Source organism: Bicyclus anynana, chromosome 1 (assembly GCF_947172395.1).
Source record: "Bicyclus anynana chromosome 1, ilBicAnyn1.1, whole genome shotgun sequence".
NCBI classification, from domain to species: domain Eukaryota; kingdom Metazoa; phylum Arthropoda; class Insecta; order Lepidoptera; family Nymphalidae; genus Bicyclus; species Bicyclus anynana.
In genome coordinates this window covers 12532152-12558670 of record NC_069083.1, presented here as the reverse complement: position 1 = coordinate 12558670, position 26519 = coordinate 12532152, and the positions used below count along the sequence as shown (strand labels likewise).

Here is a 26519-nt window from a genome sequence, read left to right as displayed (position 1 = left end):
CGAAATTAATGTAAAGGTTTAAAAGCATGTTGGCAATTACAGATAAGTACATAAATGTACAGATACATCGCGTGTGTAGTCATTTCATTTGCTGATCTCTGTGCGGAAGGGTACATGGGGTTAACTTTATCTATTTTAATTTGAAAAAATACTATACTAATCATATTTTTTTAATATCTGAAATCGAAAAAGCCTATAATGTTGTTCGCCCTGCAGTGTTTGGTAATATTCTTGATCTTCGTCTATTGGATTGGAACCAAAAATAAGGAGTTCGATAAGATTCCCAGACCACCAGGAATTTTCTTTCTTCACAATACTTTAGATTTTTTGGCGGACACAGGTCAGTGCATTTTCATTTCAGTTGGTCCGTATCTTGTATCTTGATGTCGCGCGGTTTCACCCGCGAAGTGTCCGTGTACGTATGAATATCAACAAATCAATTCAGTTGGTTCAGAGCGTATTCAATGAAAACAAACAAACACTCAATCAAATCTTTCCTCTTTATAATATCAGTATAAATAAATATTAAATACATAATAGTACATTATGATATATGTGCGGTAAGTTAAAATTACAGCCGAGGCGATATTGCAGCTCGAGCCAAAGGCGAGAGCTATAGTAAGGAAGCAGAGAAACCGTTGACCAGGTGCCGCCACAAACTACTAAAAATAAAAACGAGAGAATTAAAAAAAATATATAAAATACCAAATTATATCATATATTATTACAAAAGTATTTACAAATTTGCGAGGAAACACATTTTCAGAAAGTGTGTTCAAAGTGAACACACTTTCTGAAAATGAATTTGTATCTTTGCCTGTTTTCCTTATGATGACATTTTGATACGCTTGTCATTTTTGCACAGATAACGAAGTGCTCACACCAGCGAATATTTTTTTAGACAAATGCACCAAAAACAGCCAGTATTACTAATAAAGTAAATTAATATTCTTGTGTTTCTGATACAGATAAACGGTTGACATTTATTGTCAAAATTATTAAAATGAAAGAATTCAATGTTTTTTTTTATTATATTTTATCTCACAAAGTTAATTTTATTCATAAAATGTTAAGCACTTTTCTGGCATAAAAACTCTTTTCCAAGGTTTAAAAAAGTACCGTTCGTTTTTAGACGGATGATAAATGTTTTATCTTACATTACGGCACATGTGCATTTTTCTTTACATTACGGGACATGTGCGTAATGAGATACATTACGATATTGAAATTGGTGAAATAAGCGATACTTTACGAGCAAATGTGTAATAAAATACTTAATATCGGCCTTCACTTTGAAGTACGTTGCAATTCGTTCAGTCGTTGCATTTACTACTTTATTGTGATTTTCCGAAATATTTTTTTGCCTAATGACATCGTCTCAGAGCAATTTGTATTAAATTTTCAGTTAGGTACGTACCTAAGATATATATAACTACGTACCTACGTAGTTATATATATTTTACTATAATTTGTATTATTTTTCAGTTACATTATTTTACCATGTCAGGATGTTATCTAACAAATACAAAAGACTGATTGGAATAAAATTTGGTCCTGTAAATGCTGTTTTTATAACCTATCCAGAAGATATAGAGGTAAGGTAGAATTATAACACATTTTACTCGAGGAATCTACATTATTATTTCCATTTTAAATGAATAGGAATTTTGACGGCCTCCGTCGCGCAGCGGTATGCGCGGTGGATGGTCCTGGGTTCGATCCCCGGCTGGGCCGATTGAGGTTTTCTTAATTAGTACAAGCCTGGCTAGTGGGAGGCTTCAGCCGTTACCACACTATCGAGAAAGACGTACCGCCAAGCGATTTAGCGTTCCGGTAGGATGTCGTGTAGAAACCGAAATGGGTGTGGATTTTCATCCTCCTTATAAGTTACCCCGCTTCCATCTTAGATTGCATCATCACTTACCATGAGGTGAGATTTAGTCAAGGGCTAACTTGTAAAGAATAAATATATATATATATATTTAAACAATGAAGTCTTTATTTATTTACAGAAAGTAATTAACGGGAGCGCTGTTAGTGAGAAAGGACTTATGTACGGCTTTGTAGAGCCTTGGCTAAAGCAGGGACTTCTTTTAAGCGAAGGTGAGAAAAATTATACGTGCCTTATTTAAAAACTCAGCACTCAAATTACCCAATAATATTATTAATTGCATTGCCAACATCGGACCAGTGTGGTGGGTCTCAACTACATATCCGCTGTCGTTAAGAGGAAGACCTGGACCTGTGGGCTGTTGTAAAACAGGCAGTCTTACACCTTGCTCGGGTTGGCATAGATGCCTTCGATTCGGAGGGCGTAGGTTCGAATCCTGTCCGGGGCATGAACCTCCAAATTTTCAGTTATGTGCATTTTAAGAAATTAAATATCACGTGTCTCAAACGGTAAAGGAAAAATATCGAGAGAAAACCTGCATAGGTACATAAGAATTTTCTTAATTCTCTGTGTGTGTGTGTGAAGTCTGCCAATCCGCATTTAGCCAGCGTGATGGACTAAGGCCAAACCCTTCTGAGAGAAGACTCGTGCTCGACAGTGAGCCGAATATTGGTTGTTAATGATGATGATGATGATTATATAATCAACGCTTATTATATAAACAATGTAAATAATAATGATTATTTTTTATAATCAATAAATAACAAAGTTATTAATGATTAATTGATCGTCAATGGTGGATGGTTGAATGAAACACAGGTACGTCGACTGTGTGACGATTCGTGAAGTTTTCGCGGAAAATACATTTTACTATATTTCTATTTATCTCGCATTATTCAAATTCTTGTTTTAGATATTTAATACATTTTCTAATTCAGGTTCAAAATGGCATCAACGAAGAAAACTATTGACACCCGCATTTACCTTCTCTATAATGTCTAGTTTTAAATCAGTGATTATGGAAAACTGCCAAATATTTTTGGATAAACTTGAAAAAGAAGTGAGTGCATCCAAAACAAATATAATGCCGTACATTGAGGATTTTGTTATAAACTCTATATGCGGTAAGCTACCCAATAAGTATCCTTTGCTTGAGCTCTGAAAGTACACTACCCACTATTAAAAAATAGAATTCTAATTTTATATTAATAATATGTAACTAAATATATTCTGTAAAAATCCTACTAATATTATAGAGGCGAAAGTTTGTATGTAAGTGTGTAAGTATGTTTGTTCCTCTTTTACGCTGCGGCTACTGAAGCGATTTGGCTGAAATTAGGAATGGAAATAGATTTTACACTGGATTAACACATAGGCTACTTTTCATCCCGGAAAAATCCACGATTCCCGCGGGATTTGTGAAACTGAATTCCACTCGGACGAAGTCGCGGGCCTCCGCTAGTATAAAATTAAAAAATAAAGGATTTTCTAAATATTTTTCATATATTTACCTGGTTATTTCATTAAACCTTACCAGGTAGTGATATTTCTGAAATCTTGTTGTGAATAATCTGTATACATAATTTGTGTTCTACGTATTGATGACGATGAATCATACTAATATTATATAAGAAGTTTTGTGTATTTGTTGAATAGCAATTTATGAAGCTATTTGTGTAAATAGTCACGAATAGCAGTAGTTCATACTCGTATTTCTGATAAGTTAATAGTTTCCATAAACGCATTCAAATGAAATTCTTTGGATATGAGTATTATATAATCCACCGTTTGTTGTGTGTTACTAGAAACTGCTATGGGCACTAAATTGGATGAAGAAGACAGCAATTTTGGTAAAATGTATAAAGAAGGAATTTACAAACTGGGACAGTACGCCTTGTATAGAGCACAAAGAGTGTGGTTCCACCCGACGTTCACATTTAAATTTACAGAAGTAGGAAAAAAGCAGGAAAATATTTTAAAAATAATGAATTCTTTTCGAGATAGAGTAATACAAAATCGGAGAAATCTCTACAATAATAACAAGACCAACATTGTTAACGATTTCAATGATAATGAAAATGATATAGTACAGTTCAATGGGAAAGTGAAAATGCCTTTGTTAGATTTACTGTTAGAAGCTGAGAAGGATGGTGTCATAGATGAGAAAGGAATTGCTGAGGAAGTGGATACATTCATGTTAGGAGTAAGTAAGGCCACACTTCAAATCAAAAACTGGGTTTTAAATTATACAAAACAAAGTTGCACGTTACTTGAATTATAACGAGATATTGTGATAAAAAATTATAATAGGTATTAAAGACCTAACAAAACCTTTAACTTATTCAATCCATCATCATCTTTCCCTTATCCCACATATCCCATAGGTGGGGTCTGAAAAATATGTCAATCTTCTCCATTCGTCTCTATTACTCGTCAACTCATCATCCATTTCCTTTACACACATAACCTCCATCGATCTTCATATACTCCAATCATCTTTTCTTTGGCCTTCTTGTGTCCTTCCACTTTCAAATTAACAAATTAAATGTTTTTCTAGTAATATGATTTTTATCCCTCCACAATACATGTCGATACCAAGCTAACCTTCTCCTTAAATTTTCTGTTAGCGCCACTTTCAGACTTCTTCTTATATACTCATTTCTTGTTTTAAAACCCCCGACGCAAAAGAGGAGTGTTATAAGATTGACGTGTCTGTCTGTTTGTTTGTCTGACTGTCTGTCTGTGGCATCATAGCTGCCAAACAGATGAAGCGATTTTAATTTAGTTTTTTTTGTGTGTTCTTAGACATATATAATGAAAATCGGTTGAGCCGTTTAAAAGTTGTGGGGGTTGAAAGTGGGGAAGAACAACCAAATGTCTACAAATATACTCGAGTGGGGTGTCAAATGAAAAGCGCACTGAAAGAATACTCGTAGATCGATGACTTGATCGAGAATGTAATTAATAATTTCATGACATTCGGGGGTTTTTCAAAATTTACAATTCTATGTTATACCTATCAACTCTTGTCACACCACACATTCATCTCAACATACGCATTTCGTTCACATGGATTCTTCTGCTATTCGCCCCTTTTACCGCCCAGCATCTATAGCCAAGTGGCACGTCGATTCTCTTTCTACGATCGCAAACGCTTCGAATTCATTTGCTATCGACAGGTCACGTGGCAGGGGCAGTCCATACAGCACGATTAGTAAAATGACACAACTTGTTCTAGGGCCATGACACTACGGCTAATACTATACAGTTTACAATGATGCTATTAGCTAATCACCAAGACGCACAGGTAAGTTAAATATACTTATACTTACTTGTACTTACCACCAAAAAATACTTCATAATATAGTAAACATTACACATTCGATTCATAGACAACATAAGCAGCGTGCTTGTGTTATAATAAAATAATGTGTGGGTATGCAGGTTTCTTCGTTCGTTCGTTCTTTAACCATTTGAGACACGAGATATTTAATTTCTTAAAATGCACACAACTGAAAAGTTGGAGGTGCATCCCCGGACCGGATTCGAACCCACACCCTCTGGAATCGGAGGCAGTTATATCCACTGGGCTATCACGGCTCTGAATAATGACGGTAAAATTAATGTCTTGTGTATATTCATAGACAATATTTAAGCAGTGTATATGAATATCTTTAGGTTTTTGGTAAAATAATTTATAGATACCCTTGGACTTTGGAGGTTAGAACTACCGACATCAGCTACACTTATCAGTATCGAGTGTATATTATTACACTGCCATTATGTTGTAGCCAGTGTAAAACGGAATTGTACCCATTAATTGGGATGTACCAAATTATAATATGAGGTTTTGATCCTGAATCCTAAACTATTGATCCTTATGTAAAAAAATACGTTGCGTACTCGTACGAGTCAAGATTTTCTACTTACATTTTTAGGTGAAATACCCTAACAGTGTAATTCATAGACATTGCAGGGGCGCCCCCAGGGAACCATTCACCCGCTGAGTGTCGAATTCTCAAACGCATAGAGTTTAAAGACGGCCTCCGCGGCGCAGTGGTATGCGTGGTGGATTTACAAGATGAAGACGAAGTCCTGGGTTCGATCCACGGCAGGGCCGGCTTCGGCCGTGGCTAGTTACCACCCTACCGACAAAGACGTACCGCCCAGTGATTTAGCATTCCGGTACCTACGATGTCGTGTAGAAACCGGTGTGGATTTTTAACCCGCTTGCATCTTAGATTGCATCATCACTTGCCATCAGGTGAGATTGTAATCAAGGGCAAACTTGTAAAGATTAAAAAAAAATAACACTCAGCGGGTAAACGACCCCCACCCCCACACACACACAACGTCTAATATAATAAGATTCCATTCTATGAATTCCACATAAGTCTGTGGACTTCATAGAATGGAATCTTACATATGTTTATGATAACGTTTAGTCTTATTTCATAAGCAAATGTTTTTTTTCCAGGAAATGGTAGTTAATGAATGCAACGACATATTTGGATCTTCAGACCGTTCTGCTACGATGGCAGATTTAGCGCAAATGAAATACTTGGAATGTTGCATCAAAGAGTCTATGAGGCTTTATCCGCCTATACCAATTATAAATCGAAAAGTTCAACAAACTTTAACAATAGGTAAATCCATAACAATCATATATAATATGCTCCCGATCGATTTTTCTTTATGATCACGGCGGCCAATCTCATGTTGAGATTAACCATGTACGCAGCAGATATAATAGTGCACAAGAGGGTGCGCAAGAACAGGTGCAATCTCTATACCCCCACTCTCATAGTCCGATGGTACAGAAGACCGACAAAACCGGTGAGAGATCAGGCGCAGGACCGACGGCTTAACGTGCTCTCCGAGGCACGGGGGTGTACTAACACCGCCAACTTTGCATCTTCAGGCTGCTATTAAGATTTTTCTTGTAAGAAAAATCCCAATAACGTATTTTTCTGTTGGTCTGACCCGGAATTCTAATCATGGACCTCAATATCCGTAACCGAACCAGCTATAGGACCATTTAGAAAAGTAGGTAAATCTATACTAATATTATAAAGAGGTAAAGTTTGTAAGGTTGTAAAGATCTACGGAACCGATTTAAAATAAATAAGTAATTTATTACTTGGTCGGTGGTGGCTTCTTAAGAAGGCTCAGAGTCACACAGCGGGTGATGGAACGAGTGTGATGCTCTTATTATCGTTACGTGATTGAATCATTAATGAGAAACAAAAGAACCAAACAAAAGTTACCGACATATCTCATCGCGAAGCTGAAGTGGCAATGGGCGGGGCACATAGTTCGAAGAGGCGATGGACGTTGTGGTCCCAAGGTGCTGGAATGGCGACCCCGCTCTAGAAAGAGCAGTGTTGGTCGACTCCTCACCAGGTGAACTAGCGATATCAAGCGAGTCGAAGGGATTCGTTGAATTTATTTTCTCGTCATATGCGAATACAAATTAAAATTTCTATGGAAGTTTTCCCAAGTGTACGAATATATTTTGTCATATTTTCAGGAAAGTACCAAATCCCTGCGGGAACACAGTACGGTATAATGATATACGATTTGCATCGTCTCGGTGAACAGTTTGTCGAACCTCTGAAATTCCGCCCCGAAAGATTTCAGATGGAACCAACATGGCACCCCTACGCATACTTACCGTTCAGTGCTGGACCCAGAAATTGTATGGGTGTGTACTCTACCTTTGCCTTCTCGTACTTTTACTTATGTCTTAGTTTTCATCATAGGTACTAGACAGTCTACGTCAAAAAATCCATTTAGGGGTTCCGTCTCTCAACTCAACTCAAAAAAAAATGGAAATTTCAAATTGAAGTGACTAGTTTCATAATGTGAAATGGCTACGTAACCCTAGGTGGGCGAGACCAACTCTCACTTTTAAAGGGGTTCTTGGTTGCTTTGTCGGTTAAAGTTAGACTTAACCGAAGAGTAGTTTTTTTACGTTAGATATATGCCGTAGAGAAATTAAAGTCATATGACTGTGCTGACCGTGTGATCGTTGAGAAGTGAATGCCCTCAAAAGGTTATCTAGCTGCCTCCATATCTACAAAACAGATTATATCATCTTAAAGTATAGTGTCATCAAAATAAAAAACCAAGCCATTTTGCCAGTTTTATGTCCACGTTAATGTTTATAGAAACGCTATGTTAGAAGTAGACTGGTTCTTTCGTGGTTTGGCAGGCAGTAGATGAGATGCAACGTTAAAGCTTATAACATAAAAATAATAAAGTCAGATATTTATCAAGACTATTCTTTTGGTTTGTCTTTTTATGTAGCATTTTTTACATTTATATAAATGTTTGTAAATATAGTGGAAATGTTTGACGTTGTAAAATATTTCATCATCATCATTAACACCCGATGGACGTCTATTGCTGAACATAGGCCGCCAGCATCCAGCGGCTCTCTGCGTCCGCTTGGTGTGACGCTTGACTATGAGATTCTGATTCGATCTCGCAGAAAATCTCCAAGCATAGCACGCTCCATCGCCCGATGAGTGATTTTGAGCCTTCTTAAGTGAGCTACAATTAGCGACCAAGACCTTGATGAAATATTTACCTAATTTAAATAATTTGCTGTAGGTCAAAAATTTGCAATGATGGAACTGAAGCTAACTCTATCAGCACTGTTGCGTCGCTACCGACTCCTGCCCGTCACCAAACCAGAAGACATCATCTTCCGTCTCGACTACGTTCTACGTGTTAAAGACCCAATTTTCGTAAAACTAGAACTACGAAGTGAAGATAAATGAAATTAATAAAGAAAAGAGACATTAACATTTAAAAATCGTAAAATTTATTTTAAATTCTAGAGGTAGATCAAAATATTTATTCTCTTCTACATGGATAGGTAATTGTCGGATTGTTGTTGGGAAAAATCCGAAAACAATGAATTTCAACCCGTATTTTTCTAATTTTCGATTTTTCATTTCATACATTTAATTTATATGGCACGCACTGCCAAACTTTTCATAAATATCAGAATTTTACATGGAAAATCTTAAAATTATAAATTTTGCTATAATATTTTGACTAAGTTTTTTTGGAAATATTTTTATTTTTTTTATTATTATTTAGAAGTTACCCCTTGACTACAATCTCACCTGGTGGTAAGTGATGATGCAATCTAAGATGGACCTAACTAACCTGTTAGTAGGAGAATGAAAATCCACAGCCCTTTCGGTTTCTACACGACATCGTACCGGAACGCTAATTCGCTTGGCGGTAGGGTGACAACTAGCTACGGTCAAGTCTCCCACCAGCCGGACCTGGACCAATTATTAACAAAACCTTAATCGACCCAGCCGGGGATCGAACCCAGGACCCAGAAAGCACTAAAATTTAATAAAGTCGATCTGATGATAGAGTCGGAACACAGACGAGGGAGCTTTTATCGGTTTACAGCAGTTGCATTAGGGGTCCAGCGATGAAGACGAAGGACAGGTAATGGAACTTCTCTAAATGGACTTGATTAATGTGTATTGATGAGGACTTTCCACCTTGGGTTGTGAATGTCATAAGGGTCTGGTGATGAAGATGAAGGACTGTTAAGAGAACTCCTCGTCTGTTTACAGTAACTACCTTTTCTGAGCCTTGTTTTATATGGTTCAATAATGCCAAAATGTTCAGATCGAAAAAATAAAACCTACCTACAACCTACCTGAACAACAACAACCTACTTGTATTAGTCATGATAGTGCATCAATTTGAGACGGAATTCAAGTTGCGTAATCAAGTCATCTCTATTCGTCGTGTTGCCTACTCATTAATTTGTTTAAATCTCCATTAAGTCTAAGTCTTCATACAATGTTTGAACACGACTCATAGTTACATATAATTTTTCTTGCCTAGATCTATTATATCTAGTATGATGATACTAAAAATGGAAAAATACTTATAGTCCACCACACTGGCCCAAAGCGGATTGGCGGACTTCAATAGGTACTATATATTATTATAATATATAGTACCTATTGAACAAAACTTAACATTACTTTTGATGAATAGGTTTTATAATAATATGCAAGTTGGTAGCTGATGATGAAAGATGCTTGGAGGCCGTTGGATCAGCTTCCACCTTCACACAGGAAGTAAAACTATAAGAAATTGTAATGTTGTCATCAATTGAAAATTACAATGTTGTATGATTTTTTAAAAAGAGCAACTGTTGAGTTTCTTGCTGGTTTCTTCTCAGCAGAACCTGCCTTTCGAACCGGTGGTAGAATCGAAATTTACAAATAGTCAACTGACGTGTCAAAAGTGCTTGTAAACTGAGCCTACTTGAAATAAATGATTTTTGATTTGATTTGCAGGCATAATATTTAATTATTTACCACGTTAGTTAAAGATCGTGAACTTGCACAAGTTTTTCTGTAATCTATCTATAAGTATATAGGTAGTAGTAGTAGTATATATTTAGCTCGGTATGGACATATATTGCGTAGTGAGGAAAGTCATATTACTAGAAAAATGTTGAATGTGCAAGTGGAAGGAGAAAAGAGGAGAAGAAGGTCAAAGATGAGATGGCTGGAGTGTGTGTATGAGGACATATTGTGTGTAAAGGGAGTGGATGTTGTGTTAACGAATAACGAGTAATGGAAAAGATTGACGTATTTTTTCGACCCCATTTAAGTGGATTAAGGGAAAGGAGATGATGATTTATGGGGTAATTAGTGGTTTGTTTACATCGAGTCTAAACCGAATTAGACTCTACTGGTAACCTCAGTATTAACTTGGCTCATCTGATCATTGTCGGGTTTGGCCACTATATGGTTTGGTGTTCCAAATTATAAATAATTAAAAAGTTGAGAAGAAGAAAAGTTTTTATGTAGCAGTATTTATGGCCAGACTAGTTATTTACCGGCTTCTCAATATAAGGAATAAAAGTAATTAAATACTTATTAAGTTTAAATTATCTTCCGCAAACAAAGAGGAAATGTATATCCGCAAAATATGATTTGTTTCTATTCAAGCGAGGCGGCGGCGGGTTGCAAGTCGAATGGTTCCGTACCACCGACATCTATACTAATATTTTATAGAGGTAAATTAAAAACAATTCGACATTGTAGACGATATTTAGGTATTATTTGTTTAAATAACGTTGGTTGTTGACCACAACTAACATTGAGATATGGAATTTTCCACTTTTGAGCACCTCATTTTTCATGACCAAGTAACACATCTAACAGTATTTAACATTATTGATAAAAACGGTGAACAAAATCACTTTTCCTTCAATATTTATTTTATTTTGTTTTTTATCAGATTACTATTTGTTGGTATAGAGGCAACAGAAATACTTACATAATTTTTGAAAATGTCAACTGTCTAACTATCACGGTTCATGATCATGAGTTACAGCCTGGTGACAACGGACGGACAGACGGACGCATTTTACATGTATGTGAGGTACAGGTACAGGTAGAGGGTACCGTACCCTAAAAAAATTTTCAAGATATTTTCTTGTCAAGACATTTTATTTTAATATATTGCACGATATTTTCGACATTTTCAATGTAAATGCTCATGTAATAAATTACACCTTTCTAGTAGTAATAGTCTACGTGCTAAGAAGCTGACGGACAGACAGATCACCCGGTTCCCAGTTGACTACGGAACCCTAAAAACCAATGGTAAAAACAACTGCCTCAAGACTAAAGAGACACTACTAAATTTAATAACAAAAATAAACACAAAACTTCTGTCGAAAATAATGTAATCAATTTCTTTTACGAAATTAATGCAAGCATGTTGGAAATTATAGATACATAAATATGCAGGTACATTGCGTGTGCAGTCATTTCATTTGCTGATCTCTGTACAGAAGGGTACATATTATCATTTTTCTTTTATTTGATATAAATTACTTAATTAATAATTTATTTTTATTATTTAAAATTGAAAAAGGCCATAATGTTGTTGGCCCTGCAGTGTTTGGTAATATTCTTGATCTTCCTCTATTGGATTAGAAGCAAAAACAAGGAATTTGATAAGATACCAAGACCACCAGGAGTGCTCTTTCTTCACAACACTTTAGATTTTTTGTCGGACACAGGTAAGTCTATTTTCATTTCAGTTTCATACTTCCCCTTCTTTTTTATTTTCGAGACTAAAAGTATCTTGTGAACTTTTTTGGAGGATGCACTCAAATCGTGCCAAGTTTCATTTAAATTCATCCGGTTGTTTGAGAATAATAAAATCCTTGTTTTTAACTTTCTGCGTGTTTTTTTGTAAAAATGCGTGTTTTTTAATAGATTAGCTATGAGTTTGATAATGTCACTATAAAAAATTAGATATTCTTAATAAAACGAGCAATAAAACTGATACTAAAGGCATCCGTTCAGTCCTTATGCTCGATAAGAAACGAATAGACCATCAAACCTCCTTGCAACATGCTCTCGTAGTCTACATGCTTTGCTGAGTTGAAAACTGTAAACAAAATGCGATCTTCGGATTATGCACACTCAATACCTCACAGGGTCTGGACTAAAGAACGCGAGGCTGCGGTAGCCAAACATACCTCCTAATAAAAAAGTTCGTCAACCTATGCCTACCATAAGTATGTACGAGCCTAATATGGTCCGTGGTAGCTTTGGAAGGTAGAAGGTATCAAGTATCCAGAGCCTCAATTGTCAATATAAAACGTAATTTCTAATGTTTTCGCGGGATATTATGAGAAATCATGTTTTCAATCGCCAGACCATTTGGTTCGTCGGAAACCTTATCTAGAGATGCTTGAAATTTGATCTTTAACGGTGTTTTTCGAAGGGTTGCTGCTAATATAATGCTGAATAAATAGTTATTTATGACACTGTCATGTAATGGGGACAAGGGTGTTGTACAATGAGGTGAAGCTTTTACTTTTTTCAATCTAGTAGAACGATAATGAACAATTTTACACCGTTTAAAGAAAAGGTCATATTGGCGTTGGGCAATAACCTCCTCGATGTTTTTATCGGCGTGGCTTCCTGGATTTGTTTCTTATAAGGAAGCCTGAATTTTTGTAGTTAAGGACATGGAACTAATTAAAAATTAAAAATAAATCATTGTAGCACGGTTTATTATGTGGTAATGAACATTACCAAACCTGTAGGACCTGTAGGAATGAATAGCTTTGTGATATGGTTTGAAGTTATTGAGTAGATTATAAAATTGAAATAGAAAAATATAAAAAAAATACGTGTGTCACTCGGGGACCCCCGGGATAAAAGCTACGCAATAGCTATATACTTGGACGGCTGAGGGTCTGGAGCTTTGAAACCTGCTGTCTTTCAAAACAACTGAGCTCCATAATTACAGTACAGACTACAGTACTTATGGTAGGCATAATATATGGTTGACAAGCTACCGACCTTCATAAAATGAGGTATGTGTGGCTATTGCAAGCTCTTATTTGTTTGATAATTATGTTCGTAAACATAAATAATAAGTAAAGTAATTATATTTATAACACATTTGCTCGTAAAGCATCGCTTATTTCACCAATTTCAATATCGTAATGCATCTTACGCATGTGCCATAATGTAAAGTAAAATTCACATGTCCCGTAATGTAATATAAAACCTTTAGCATTCGTCTAAACACGAACGGACTTTTATAAATCTTAGCAAAGAGTTTTTATGTCAGAAAAGTGCTCAACATTTTATCAATAAAATTAACTTTGTGAGATAAAATATAATAAAAAGCCATTTAATTCTTTAATTTTAATAATTTTGACAATATTCATCTGTATCAGAAATACAAAAATATTAATTTGCTTTATTAGTAATACTGGCTGTTTTTGGTGCATTTGTCTAAAAAATACAAACTCTGGTGTGCGCAGTTCGTTATCTGTGCAAAAATGACAAACGTATCAAAATGTCATAATAAGGAAAACAGGCAAAGATGCAAATTCATTTTCAGAAAGTGTGTTCAAAGTGTGTTTACTCGCAAATGTGTTATAAAACGTCGTATGACATACGTGCGCTTTGATAATTACAGCCTCTGCTTCCTTACTATAGTTAACGCCTTCGGCTCGATCTAGCAATATCGCCTTGGTTGTGATTTTCAACTAACCGCACTTATGTCATAACATACCTTACCTTAACTTTAAAGTACGTTGCACTTCGTTCGTCCGCTGCGTTTACTACCTTATTGTAATTTTCAAAATCTGATATTTCTTCGACTTATCACTTTTTTTGCCTTGTGACATCGGCTTATTGGAATTTGTTTTTAGATACCTTTTTTCTTTATGTCGGATTTCAATAAAACAACGCCTAAAACTGGACGCAAACTTATTTGGGAAAAATTATTATTGTTGTAAGAAATTTATTTTTGTATAACTTCTATTAAATTTCAGTTCCACTGTTTTACCAATTCAGGATGTTATCCAACAAATACAAAAGACTGTTTGGAATAAAATTAGGTCCTGTTAATGCTGTTTTTATAAATTATCCAGAAGATATAGAGGTAAGGCATGATACATTTTATTCCACCAACATTAAACCTACATTTACCTATATCAGCGTTTCCCAACCTTTATCAGCCACGGACCCTTAGAAAATCAAGCACAGTTTTCACGGAACCCCCTTAATAAAATAAACAGTGTCCCGGTCATAGCCCGAACACCGTGGGTAGTAACTGCCACAATCTTAGAAGAAAAAATGAGAGAAGGAAAGAAAGAAAATGAAATAAAATGAGCTTATTAGTCACAAGAGTACCATTTATAGAGATGATTTGCACTATACGATTGTATACTAGTTCTAGATATATTTGTAAAATGGTGATAAGCAAAAAAATAAACCCAGGCTGAGTTTGTTGTGGGCTCTTGCTTTCAGACTAAGTTGGAACCCTTATAACTTTGATTTTAAGTTTTCGACCAATTTATTATCACCATTATCTAGTAATAATATTACCTGACACTTAGAAAGTGCTTGTTAACTAAGCCTAATTGAAATAAATAAATTTTGACTTTGCCTTTAAATTAATAGAAATAATAATTATTAATAAAATTACGTACTTACTTACTATTTATACAATGAACTTCTTACAGAAAGTTATAAACGGGAGCGCAGTTAGTGAGAAAGGACTTATGTACGACTTTGTAGAGCCTTGGCTAAAGCAGGGACTTCTTTTAAGTGAAGGTGAGATATATTTTATTTATTCTTTATTATCCTATCCTACTAATATTATAAACGCGAAAGTTTATATGGAAGTTTTAATGTTTGTTACTTTTTAACGCCGCTACTACAGAAGCGATTTGGCTAAAATTTGGGATGGAAATGGATTTTATTCTGGATACACATAGGCTACTTTTTATCTTGAAAAAATCCATGGTTTCCCGAGATTTGCGAAAACTGATGATTTTAATGATATGAATGTTTGTTACTCTTTCACGCCTCGACTACTTAACCGAATTAGCTGATATTTGGTATTGAGATATATTATAGCATGGATTAACACATAGGCTACTTTTTATCCCGGAAAAATCGATGGTTCCCGAGGGATTTGTGGAAAACTAAATTCCACGCGGACGAAGTCGCGGGCGTCCGCTAGTCATTTTATGTATATATCAAATTAGCCCTTGACTACAATCTCACCAGATGGTAAGTGATTATGCAATATAAGATGGACGTGAATTTCAGAAACGGCTTTAATTAAAACATTAAAACACTTTTTAGATGTTATTGGCCCCGGTTGTTTTTTAATTGCTTTCTACAGTACGGGTTAGAACTTGTTTTTTTTTATTTTCAGTTTTAATATTTTATGTATTCGGGTTCTTTTTACGTTATATTTTTTTTATATACCTACTTTAAAACTATTTCTATTTATCTTGCATTATTAAATTTCTTGTTTTAGATACTTAATACATTTCATAATTCAGGTTCAAAATGGCATAAACGAAGAAAACTATTGACACGGGCATTTACCTTCTCTATAATGTCTACTTTTAAATCAGTGATTGTGGAAAACTGCCAAACTTTTTTGGGTAAACTTGAAAAAGAAGTAAACGCATCCAAAACAAATATAATGCCGTTCATTGAGGATTTCGTTATACACTCTATATGCGGTAAGCTACTTAATAATTATGCTTTGCTTGATCCCTGAAGATCTAGATCTAACTAGTATCTACTTACTATAAAAAAATCGGCCAAATGCGTGTTGGGCTCAAACTAATTACAAATGGACCAGTAACGCACCCCAATCAACAAACAAAGTCTGTAATTTTTTAAGAGGGACGAGGTAAACTAATACATCAAAAATATTTAACACCAATAAATATATTCTGCTATATTCTGTGTTCTTAGACCTTATACATAACTATTGATTAGCAATACATACACATGTTTAATTTTTACACAGACTAACAAACACATCACATAAGCTCGTTACAAAGAATATTCGATTAGTATGCCATTAGATAACACAAGACTGGCATTTTTAGGGAACTCTTTACTCGAAGAAAACCATTACAACAATGTAACATCGATTTTATAGGAACAGTTTGCATCAAATAATGTATACTCCAAGGAGAAGAAGTGAATCTACATACACGAAAACGTTGAATATAGCAACGAAATTGTTTCCACTCTATTCACATTCTTCATTGCTGAAGGTCGTGTTCACACTGCATTCCCTTCGATGCGTTGTTAACAGTTCTCGTCCAAACAGTCCTCTCCTCAGAGAGGATTGTGTGTCTTTCTAATGGCTGTTGTTACAGGGAGGCCAGTGAGTAAGTAGTAAATAGTTGAAGAAATCAATTGAGAAAAAAACAAAAAAAAAAGACAAAAATGTTCTTTTTCACTAATGCTACCCGGGATCGAACTCAGGAATAGTCTAATAACTATATAGAACTTAGTTGAAATTAATGTACGCTTAATGTCTGACATAATTCTGATATGAGAACCTACTAATTTATTTCCGCAACCAACATATGCATAAATTCCTATGTCCAAAAGTCTTTGTACTGAAGTTTTGGCCCCTTGGTTTGTTCAAACGCGTTAGATCGTTGATTCTAGATCTTTGACAGAGGGGTAACGTCCAACAAGTCAGGTCTTTTTGTAATTGGTCTGAGGTGCTAGGCCACGCGCATTGTAGGGTTCCGTAGATTAGCCTTGAAGCCTATAAAGTGCACAAAATACCGGAGATAGACGAAAAAAATATCATCCTAACTTTATACGTAAGTTTCTTTTTATCAATTCATAGACGTAATTTATATAAATACATACATACCTATGCTAAATTACTGCTTTCTAGTAGTAGTAACAGTCTCTAAGCTAAACCGCGTACAGTCAGAAAGGCGGACATGGCGAAACTATAAGGGTTCCTTGTTGTTTACGGAACCCTAAAAGGTTCTTTATTTTTAATCAAAAATTCACACGCTATTTTTTTTGTAATATCAATCACAAAAATTAAGGATTTTCTTTCTTATTGCATGTTACTAGAAACTGCTATGGGCACTAAATTGGATGAAGAAGACATAAATTTTGGTAAATTGTATAGAGAAGGAATTTACAAACTGGGACAGTGCGCCTTCTACAGAGCACAAAGAGTGTGGTTCCATCCGACCTTTACTTTTAAATTTACAGAAGTAGGAAAAAAACAGGAAGATATTTTGAAAATCATGAATTCTTTCCGAGATAGAGTAATACAAAGTCGGAGAAAATTCTACAATAATAATAAGACCAACATTGTTAACGATTTCAATGATAATGAAAATGATATAGTACAGTTCAATGGGAAAGTGAAAATGCCTTTGTTAGATTTACTGTTAGAAGCTGAGAAGGATGGTGTCATAGATGAGAAAGGAATTGCTGAGGAAGTGGATACATTCATGTTAGGGGTAAGTACCAATACAGTTCAAAAGCTTATTGGGTTTCAAATTTAACAAAACAGAATTACTCATTACATTGAATTATATCGACGTCTTGTGATAAAAAATATGATACATGTTGCAACATACATACAACATGCATACATGCATACAAATGTTGTTAAATCAAGTTGTGACGTGACATCAATTTGTTCTAGGGCCTTGACACTACGGCTAATACTATACAGTTTACAATGATGCTATTAGCTAATCACCAAGACGCACAGGTAAGTTAAATATACTATAAGTAAATCACCAAAAATTACAATACATTACATACAATCGCTGCTTGTGTTGTCTATGTAAACATCACGTATCTGTATCCCCGGACTTTAAATAAAGTGCGCTTTTTTTGTGCTTCGGTAAACTGCCCAGTCGAAGCCACGGTCGAAAGCCCTATCACAAACCCCCGGCAGAAGGCTGGCGGACAACGGAGTGCGCGGCCGCAGGCCGCGCATTTTTCTTTCTTGGGTAAAATGCCCAGCCGTCGAGATTGTCTGTCAAATTTAAGTTTATAGTACTTTCAACCCTTTACGGGTTGAATTTTTTATCTCTATTGCATTTCACATTATATCGATAGTCAATTGCCGTGAACAAAATTTGAGAAATGACGGACTTTTATAAAAAATGTTCAACCCTTTAGGAGTGAAATTCTTAAAGTTCGTTTTGAATGTTAGACAAAGCGTAATATAGACCAATTTTACAAATATAAGTTGATAAATGACTGATTTATATTTTTTCACAAACTTCAACCCTTTTTAGCCCTTAGGGTTGAATTTTACCCCCTTTTGATTTTATTTTCACTGTAAAAAGTATCATGTTCTCAAATTACATAAACGTTCAGGTGGAGCCACACCAAATAAAATGTTAGTAGAAAAAAATTCCAACTAAGTATATAATTATAATTATTATATTAATTACTCTAATTTCTTAAGCAAATTATTAAATTTCAGGAAATGATAGTCAATGAATGCAACAATATATTTGGATCTTCAGACCGTTCTGCTACGATGGCAGATTTGGCGCAAATGAAATACTTGGAATGTTGCATCAAAGAGTCTATGAGGCTATATCCGCCTATACCAATTATAAATCGAAAAGTTCAACAAACTTTAACTTTAGGTAAATCCATAACAATCATATAATATACTATGCTCCCGACCGATGTTTCTTTTCGGCCACGGCGGCCAATCTCATGTTGAGGCGCAGGCGCAATCTCTATTCCCTCACTCTCATAATCCGATGAGACAGAAGACCGACACGACCGGTGAGAGATCAGGCGCAGGACCGACGGCTTAACGTACTCTCCGAGGCACGGGGGTGCACTAACACCACCAACTTCCCAACTCCAGGCTGTTTTTATGATTTTCCTTGTAAGACAAATCCCAATAACGTATTTATCCATAAACTTCATTATCCATAGCCAAACCAGCTTACCACAGGACCAATGAGGCAGATTAGGAAAAACAACACTAATATAATAAAGAGGTAAAGTTTGTGAGCTTGTAGAGATTTAATAAACTGATTTTAAAAAGAACTTTACCAATTTCACGTTATTTGCGAGTGGCTACGTTTCATCCCAGTATTCCCACGGGAAACAAGAACAGGAACTACGCGGGTGAAACCGCGGTGCATCAGCTAGTAAAGTATAATTCTGTATTTTGAGAGATATTTTCTCGTCATATGCGAATACAATTTAATCTTTAAGAAAGTTTTTATATGTGTGTGAATACATTTTGTTCATATTTTTAGGAAAGTACCAAATTCCTGCGGGAACACAGTACGCTATACTGATATACGATTTGCATCGTCTCGGTGAACAGTTTGTTGAACCTCTGAAATTCCGCCCGGAAAGATTTCAGATGGAACCAACATGGCACCCCTACGCATACTTACCGTTCAGTGCTGGACCCAGAAATTGTATGGGTGCGTACTCTACCTTTGCCTACTCGCACTCTTACTTATATCTTAGTTTTCATTATAGGCACTAGACAGTCTACGTCAAAAAAACCGTTTAGGATTTTAAGGGTTCGGTACCTGAAATTCTCTTACAAAGAGAATCCTTGTAAGAGAAGTTTGTTGTCCGTCCGTCTGTATGTCAAGACTTTTTATTTCGGAAAAGCTTGGTGTCGTCAGGTTGTAATTTATTCCTTATACTCAATTCATAGCAGTTGTGAAAAAATAAACTTCCAAGTTTAAGTAAAAATATATACACCAATAAATAGCTTAATCTGCAAGAAACGCATCTTATTTCACTCTTAAGGGAAACAAAACTCAAATATGTTATGCATTATTAATTAAAATATAACAAGTGTCTATAATTGTTCGTAGGTTTCAAATGAAACGACTAGTTCAAATGGGGTATTATAATAATATGACCACGTAACATACGGACCCCTCGGTGGGTGAGTTCGACTCGCACTTGTCCAGTTTTTAAAGGAGTTATTGATTGCAATTAGCATCCTTAACAGCCGATGGTCGTTCATCATCCACTGCTGGACATAGGCCTCTTGCATGAACTTCAAAAAAACGATCTGAACCGCCAACATCCAGCGACATCCTGCAACCCGCTTAATGTTCTTAGTCGACCAACACTGCGCTTTACGGTGCGGGGTCGCCATTCCAGCACCTTGGGACCCCAACGTCCATAAGCTCTTCGACCAGTATGCCCTGCCCATTGAATCAGCTTTGCGACTCGCTGAATTATGTCAGTGACTTTGGCTGTTCTGCGGATCTCCTCACTTCTGATTCGATCTAATTAAGTGATTTTGACCTTTTTTATGAGAACCACAGTTAGCGACCAAGACCTTGGTAAACTATTTGACCTAATTTAAATGATTTGCTGTAGGTCAAAAATTTGCAATGATGGAACTGAAGCTAACTCTATCAGCACTGTTGCGTCGCTACCGACTCCTGCCCGTCACCAAACCAGAAGACATCATCTTCCGTTTCGACTACGTTCTACGTGTTAAAGATCCAATTTACGTAAAACTAGAACTACGAAGTGAAGATAAATTAAATAGATAGGGAAAATTTTAGACTTAGTTTTTGTACTTACTTTTTATAATTTTATTTCATTGTACACACTTGTACTTGAATTTTAGATCTTTTTCATAATATTATTGTGTAGGTAATAAGTTAATTTATTCTATAATGTAACCTGAGTATCTATCAAATAAACTTAATAATAAATGTTAGGTACTTGTTTATAAACTTATTTAAAAAACCTATTTTGTGAAAGAACATTAAATTACTCGATTAACTTTGATGAAATTATATAAAATATTGGTTCTGTTATAATTTTATATCTTACTTGCCCGCGGCTTCACTAATAATTTAATTTCACAAGCTCAGTCCAGAAGTGTAGAAAGCAATTAGAAAACAGTCGGGACCTTAGATATTGGATAGAATGATTTTCTTCTACATTATTTAAAAGGTCCCGACTGTTTTCATCCTGGAAAAATCCATCCGGAGGGATTTGTGAAACACTAAATTCCACGCGGACGAACTCGCGGGTGTCCACTAGTAGGTAATATTACAAATTTACAATCACTGCAATTAAATAATATTAATTATTTGTTTACTTGGCTGTCAACCAATACATATTTAATTGAAATTGAAGTATCTGTCTGTGATTTCAAAATAACTGTTTTCTGAAGTGCTACATTATTGTAAAACACAAATTCTTGCGGACGAAGCCGCAGTACTAGCGCACGTCCGTGACTTTGCGACGGGTTTATCAATGTGATAGAGTTGATGCGGTTGGACTTTTTTTTATTATTTACAAGTTCGCCCTTGACTACATTGTTACCTGATGGTAAGTGATGATGCAATCTAAGATAGAAGCGGGCTAACTTGTTAGGAGGAGGATGACGCACAGACCACTGCGCCACGAAGGCCGTCAATATAATGATAAAAACTGTTATTATAATATTTCAATAAAATATGGTCATACTGTAAGTTCTGTCTTATTTTTTTTTCAATAGTTACCTACACATGAGATACTAATACGCGACCAGTAAAAAGAAATAGAGACTAAATTTCGTCCAATGTCAGAGTTTTCCTAGTCCCATCTTTTGCGTCCCAACGCAATGAAAGAGATTTTATGTATTTCCGGTTGCGCCGCCATTGGTTGCATTTTGTCTATTTCTCCTCACGAGATTGGTTGGTCGTTGGTCACATATTAGCGCCACAGAGCGCGAGACGTGCGAAGTCGAGGTGTACAGCCAGTTGGGCAATAGCTATTTTCGCGGAACCTTTTGACCCAAGAAGCACCAAGATACGGAACAATAAAATACATAAATTTACAACGCACTTGAAATCAAAATAGACGCGTTATTTTATCAGCAAGTAGACGTGCACTAACTAAGGATCCATTGCGGTTAAGGTCTTGATGAAGAAGTGTTTAAAAGAAACTTAAAATAATGTGGACTTTAGTGTGTTTGGCATTAATAATTTCTTTGTTTTTGTATCATGTTCTGGCTGGCACGTCAACTCACAAACAATTTAGCTGGGTTCCTGGGCCTATAACCCTACCCATCGTTGGAAATGCGTGTGATTTTTTCATGTCAACTGGTAAACAAACTATATTGATCATTATAATGGAGTATTGTGTTTAATAGTTTGAATATCTAAATAGGTATTACGAAGGAATTATTTCTTGCTTATACGTCAAGGGCCATATTAAGGCACGTATTGTCACAGTATATTTCTTTTGCTCTGATATTTTCGTTAGATAAGTAAAACACGCCGCGTATCGTGTTGATCTCAGGAACTATTGTACGGAGTTTCATACTGATTTCATCAATTAATTATTATTATCAATTTTCTCAAGATAGATACACATGTACAATAGATGTCGCGCTGTCGCTAAAAATATTTAAGAAATTAATCTCTTACCTACTTTCCTTTTTTCCAGAGTCAGTATTTTGTTATTTTAGATACATGTCACATAAATATAAAGGTGTGTTTGAATTAAGGTTGGGAAACAGTCAAATTTTACTTCTTGCGCATCCAGTATATGTAGAGGTAAGACTTTCAACATGTTTCTTACATCGCGACCCGCTGTAATATGTCAGTGACTTTATTTCTTCTGGAAATCTCCTCGTTTGATTCGATCACGCACAGAAAGTTCGAGCATACCTCGCAGCATCGGCGCTGTGACTCTGAGTCTTTTGTCACAGTAAGCACCATAGTTAGCGACCAAGTCTCAGAAACGTAGGACATCACTGACAATTCGCACGTGCTTTTGTCCCTCCTGTTTCCGTTTGAGTCTACTATCAGAATTTCTGTGACGTAGGTGCCGAGGTCTAAAATGCAGCATCTTCTACAACTTCCTTTCATATTAGGTACTCCGCACGGAGTATCTAATTAAGCCTGTCAAGTTTGTATCTTTGTTCTATCTGACTCTACCGCCCTGATTTGGTTCAGCAAGTATACTATTAACACAATTACTATTATTATATATAATTAAGCTTACTATTAACACAATTAGTATATTGTTACAGGCAGTGATTAGTAGCACTAAACATAATGAAAAAGGTTACCTTTATAGTTTCCTTCGGCCATGGTTAAATGACGGACTTCTATTAAGCAATGGTAAGCCAAAATATGATAACATAACAATGAATAACATATTTTGTCAGAGGCAGGAAAGACTCTGTTAAAATTATGATGATTTGTTTGTTAGGTACTGATAATTGTCGTCATTATTTTCTGTTATATATTTGATTTCGATTTTAGGCAAAAAATGGTATCAACGTAGAAAAATACTTACGCCAGCATTTCACTTCAAAATTCTACGCCACTTTAATTCCGTGTTATGTGACAAAAGCGCAAAGCTTGCTGAAAATCTACAATCGGAAGTGAATCGTTCAAAAACAAATATTAATTCTTTCATTTCAGATTTCACAATAAATTCGATATGTGGTAAGAAAATTTCGATAGTCTGAAAATTTTTATTATGTGCGTTCTTCTATTAATTTTAATTATTTCAACTCAGAGACGGCAATGGGAACTGTTCTAGACGAGGAATCAGCTACGGTCAGCCAATCTTACAAGAAAGCAATTCATGAATTGGGGACGCATTTGTTCTATAGAGCTTTAAGAATATGGCTCCATCCAGAGTCAATTTTTAATTTAAGTCAGGTAGGACGAGCTCACAGGAGAACTTTAAATTTTATCACCTCATTTCGAAATTGCGTCGTTGAGCAACGAAGACAAAATGAATATTTTGGCGACTTGTATACAAAAACAATGAATGAAAGTGGTGATGAGGATTTTTTAATAAATAATAAAAATCGTTTGGCCATGTTAGATCTTCTTTTGCATGCAGAGAAACAAGGTCTTATTGATTCAGAAGGCATCAACGAAGAAGTTGACACCTTTATGTTCGAGGTACCTATTTGTAATTTCTTCGACATATGCGATAAGGTTACGATTTAGAGTGATATTGAACGAATTTAAAAAATATTTTTTCAGGGTCATGATACAACTGCAACTGCTCTTCAATTTGCATTTATGTTACTGGCTAATAACCCAAATAGCCAGGTAGGTATTTGTTATGAAACGTTATAGAGAACCATGTGACACTGTACAATAACTTTGTGGTTCTGTAATAAAATTATTGTTAAATTTTATAGGAAAGGATATTAGAAGAATATTCTACTATTTTAGGGTCAACCAACGGAAGGCCTACGTTATCAGATTTGTCAGAAATGAAATATTTGGAAGCATGTATAAAGGAATCATTAAGGCTTTATCCACCAGTGCATTTTATTGAAAGGACAAGCGACAGCCCATTGATAATAAGTAAGTTTTGTATTGTAGTCTATAGTAGTTTACTAATTTTTAGGGTTCCATAGTCCACAAGGAAACCATTAAATTTCGCCATATCCGTCTGTTTGTCCGTCCATCTGCTGTAATTTTTGTTAGAAGGAAAACTATAACAGCTACTCGTACATAGCAATTGCTATTTAAAAAGCCGACCAAATTAAAAACGTAATTGGAATTCGAAAATTGCGTACTATTTCCGCTGTTACTTAAATAGACAAAGTTGTTAATAGGATAACTCGGAGTCTGTTAACTAGAAAGCTGAAAACTAGAAAGCTGAAATTTGACCTGGGTTTATCTTTAAAAATTATAAAGAAGAAATAAAAAAAAAATTGGGATGCCTTTCCTACATTGTAAAGTGAGGTGATTTTTTTAAAAGCTTGTAATGTTACGGTGGATTCTTTGAGCTCAATTTTTTCTTCGTCTATTGCATAGTGTGTGATAGTTATGTACCTATCGCTATCGGTATTTTTGCAATTTAAGGGTTTACGGTGTTCATTTAATCTACGGAACCCTACACCGCGCATGGCTAGACACACAATAGGCCGGTTTTTTATACTATTAATTAGGTATCTATTTTAACTTACAGGAGATAGCGAAAGGCTGGCTCCAAAAAGTATTACAATTTTGTTATTTGACTTACATAGACGCTCAGATCAATTCGTCGAGGCTTTGGAGTTCCGACCCGAAAGATTCCTGAAAGAACCAACTTGGCATCCGTTTGCTTACCTACCATTCAGTGCTGGACCAAGAAACTGTATAGGTAATACGCTTGTTCGTGGCATTATTACTCTATTTGTTTTTTTATTACTTTTATTAGTAATATTGCTAATTTTTCTTACACAGGTCAGAAGTTTGCTATGATGGAGATGAAATTGGCAATAACTGCAGTTCTGTCCAACTACCGTTTGCTTCCAGTCACCAAACCACAAGATATTGTATTTGTAACTGACGTAATCTTACGCACAAGAGATCCTATATTCGTAAAATTTGAAAAACGTTAATTCCATAGGCAAATTATATCAAATAACATTCTTCAACTCGATTTAATCTGTATACCTATCTATTATCTACGTATACTCTTAGGTGTAAGGTTCTCAAGTCGTGTTTGCCTAATAGTCAAATAGCATTCATTTTCTTATGTTGCGTTTTTTTTTTGAGATTAATACGTTTTTATTTTGAACAACATATATAAAAGCAGGGTACATAAACAAAACTTAACGGTGATCCCACAAAAGTTAAAACAAAAGTTTACGTAGGATTCTGATTGATGAGATGAAATAAAAGTTAGGCACTAAACTAAATTTTTACGTCTCAGTTAGGCTATTAAATTAAATATAAAAAGACAGTCAGTTTTGTAGCAATATTGTTTATTATTATATTGATCTCTTTGTAATCGGCCATATAAATATAATTAGTTATATATTCAACAAAATTTAAAATGTAAAGGCTGTCTGCTTTAAAACTGCAACTGTGGGGTTGCCAGATACAAACAGTTGAGTTAGGAGTAATATTATTTATATACCCTCATCAGTTATTTAGTCGTCTAATATGTCAAATGAAAGCTAATTTTAGGCTTAATTTAACTGTATTAAGTTTCCTTTGTCTGACACTATTTAACTAGGCATTTTTACTTGGGCTATTTGCAATGTGTCACTGTGCATTATTTCTTATCACTAATAACAATAAATAAAATATATTTCTAATGCCGGATCTTAGACCTACCTATTGACCTCTCTGACAGCACAAAGATACGAAAGAACAAACACAATATATCGCCTAACATCATCTGTACTTCGGACTGACTCTAACTTTAATCGATGAGGTTGGCTTGTACTCATTATTTTATCAAATAACGCAAGAACAGCGAGTAAGGAAGCACGTGTTTATTCTATACTATTATCTAAAATACTC

At 35.3% G+C, this 26519-nt stretch overlaps 4 protein-coding genes across 5 annotated transcripts; all 4 read left to right on the top strand.

Moving 5' to 3' along the window:
- The first annotated feature begins 110 nt into the window (after positions 1-110).
- On the top strand, positions 111-8719 carry LOC112051292 (cytochrome P450 4C1). The gene is made up of 9 exons (XM_052881266.1): positions 111-340; positions 1486-1595; positions 2013-2103; positions 2830-3015; positions 3697-4094; positions 5130-5198; positions 6369-6537; positions 7422-7595; positions 8507-8719. Exons 1-9 carry the CDS (start codon positions 199-201, stop codon positions 8674-8676), a joined length of 1509 nt encoding a protein of 502 aa, XP_052737226.1. The 5' UTR covers positions 111-198; the 3' UTR covers positions 8677-8719.
- A 2950-nt stretch (positions 8720-11669) lies between these two features.
- Positions 11670-18955, top strand: LOC112042990 (cytochrome P450 4C1-like). Of its 2 annotated transcripts, XM_052881278.1 has the most exons (8): positions 11670-11751; positions 11831-11978; positions 14262-14371; positions 14955-15045; positions 15786-15971; positions 17347-17744; positions 17933-18001; positions 18728-18955. In XM_052881278.1, the coding sequence occupies exons 2-8, from the start codon at positions 11837-11839 to the stop codon at positions 18917-18919; spliced, it is 1188 nt and encodes a 395-aa protein (XP_052737238.1). In that variant the 5' UTR covers positions 11670-11751; positions 11831-11836; the 3' UTR covers positions 18920-18955. The 2 variants fall into 2 exon arrangements, with proteins under 2 accessions (XP_052737238.1, XP_052737233.1); XM_052881273.1 differs by lacking the exon at positions 11670-11751 and having other exon boundaries at positions 11758-11978.
- Positions 18956-19221: 266 nt separating this feature from the next.
- On the top strand, positions 19222-20918 carry LOC128198136 (probable cytochrome P450 4p3). Its single transcript, XM_052881892.1, has 3 exons — positions 19222-19262; positions 19483-19700; positions 20623-20918. The coding sequence occupies exons 1-3, from the start codon at positions 19222-19224 to the stop codon at positions 20799-20801; spliced, it is 438 nt and encodes a 145-aa protein (XP_052737852.1). The 3' UTR covers positions 20802-20918.
- A 1778-nt stretch (positions 20919-22696) lies between these two features.
- LOC112051291 (cytochrome P450 4C1) lies at positions 22697-25609 on the top strand. Its single transcript, XM_024089872.2, has 8 exons — positions 22697-22802; positions 23282-23372; positions 23517-23702; positions 23776-24170; positions 24255-24323; positions 24416-24584; positions 25195-25368; positions 25452-25609. The coding sequence occupies exons 1-8, from the start codon at positions 22719-22721 to the stop codon at positions 25607-25609; spliced, it is 1326 nt and encodes a 441-aa protein (XP_023945640.2). The 5' UTR covers positions 22697-22718.
- Positions 25610-26519: the final 910 nt, after the last annotated feature.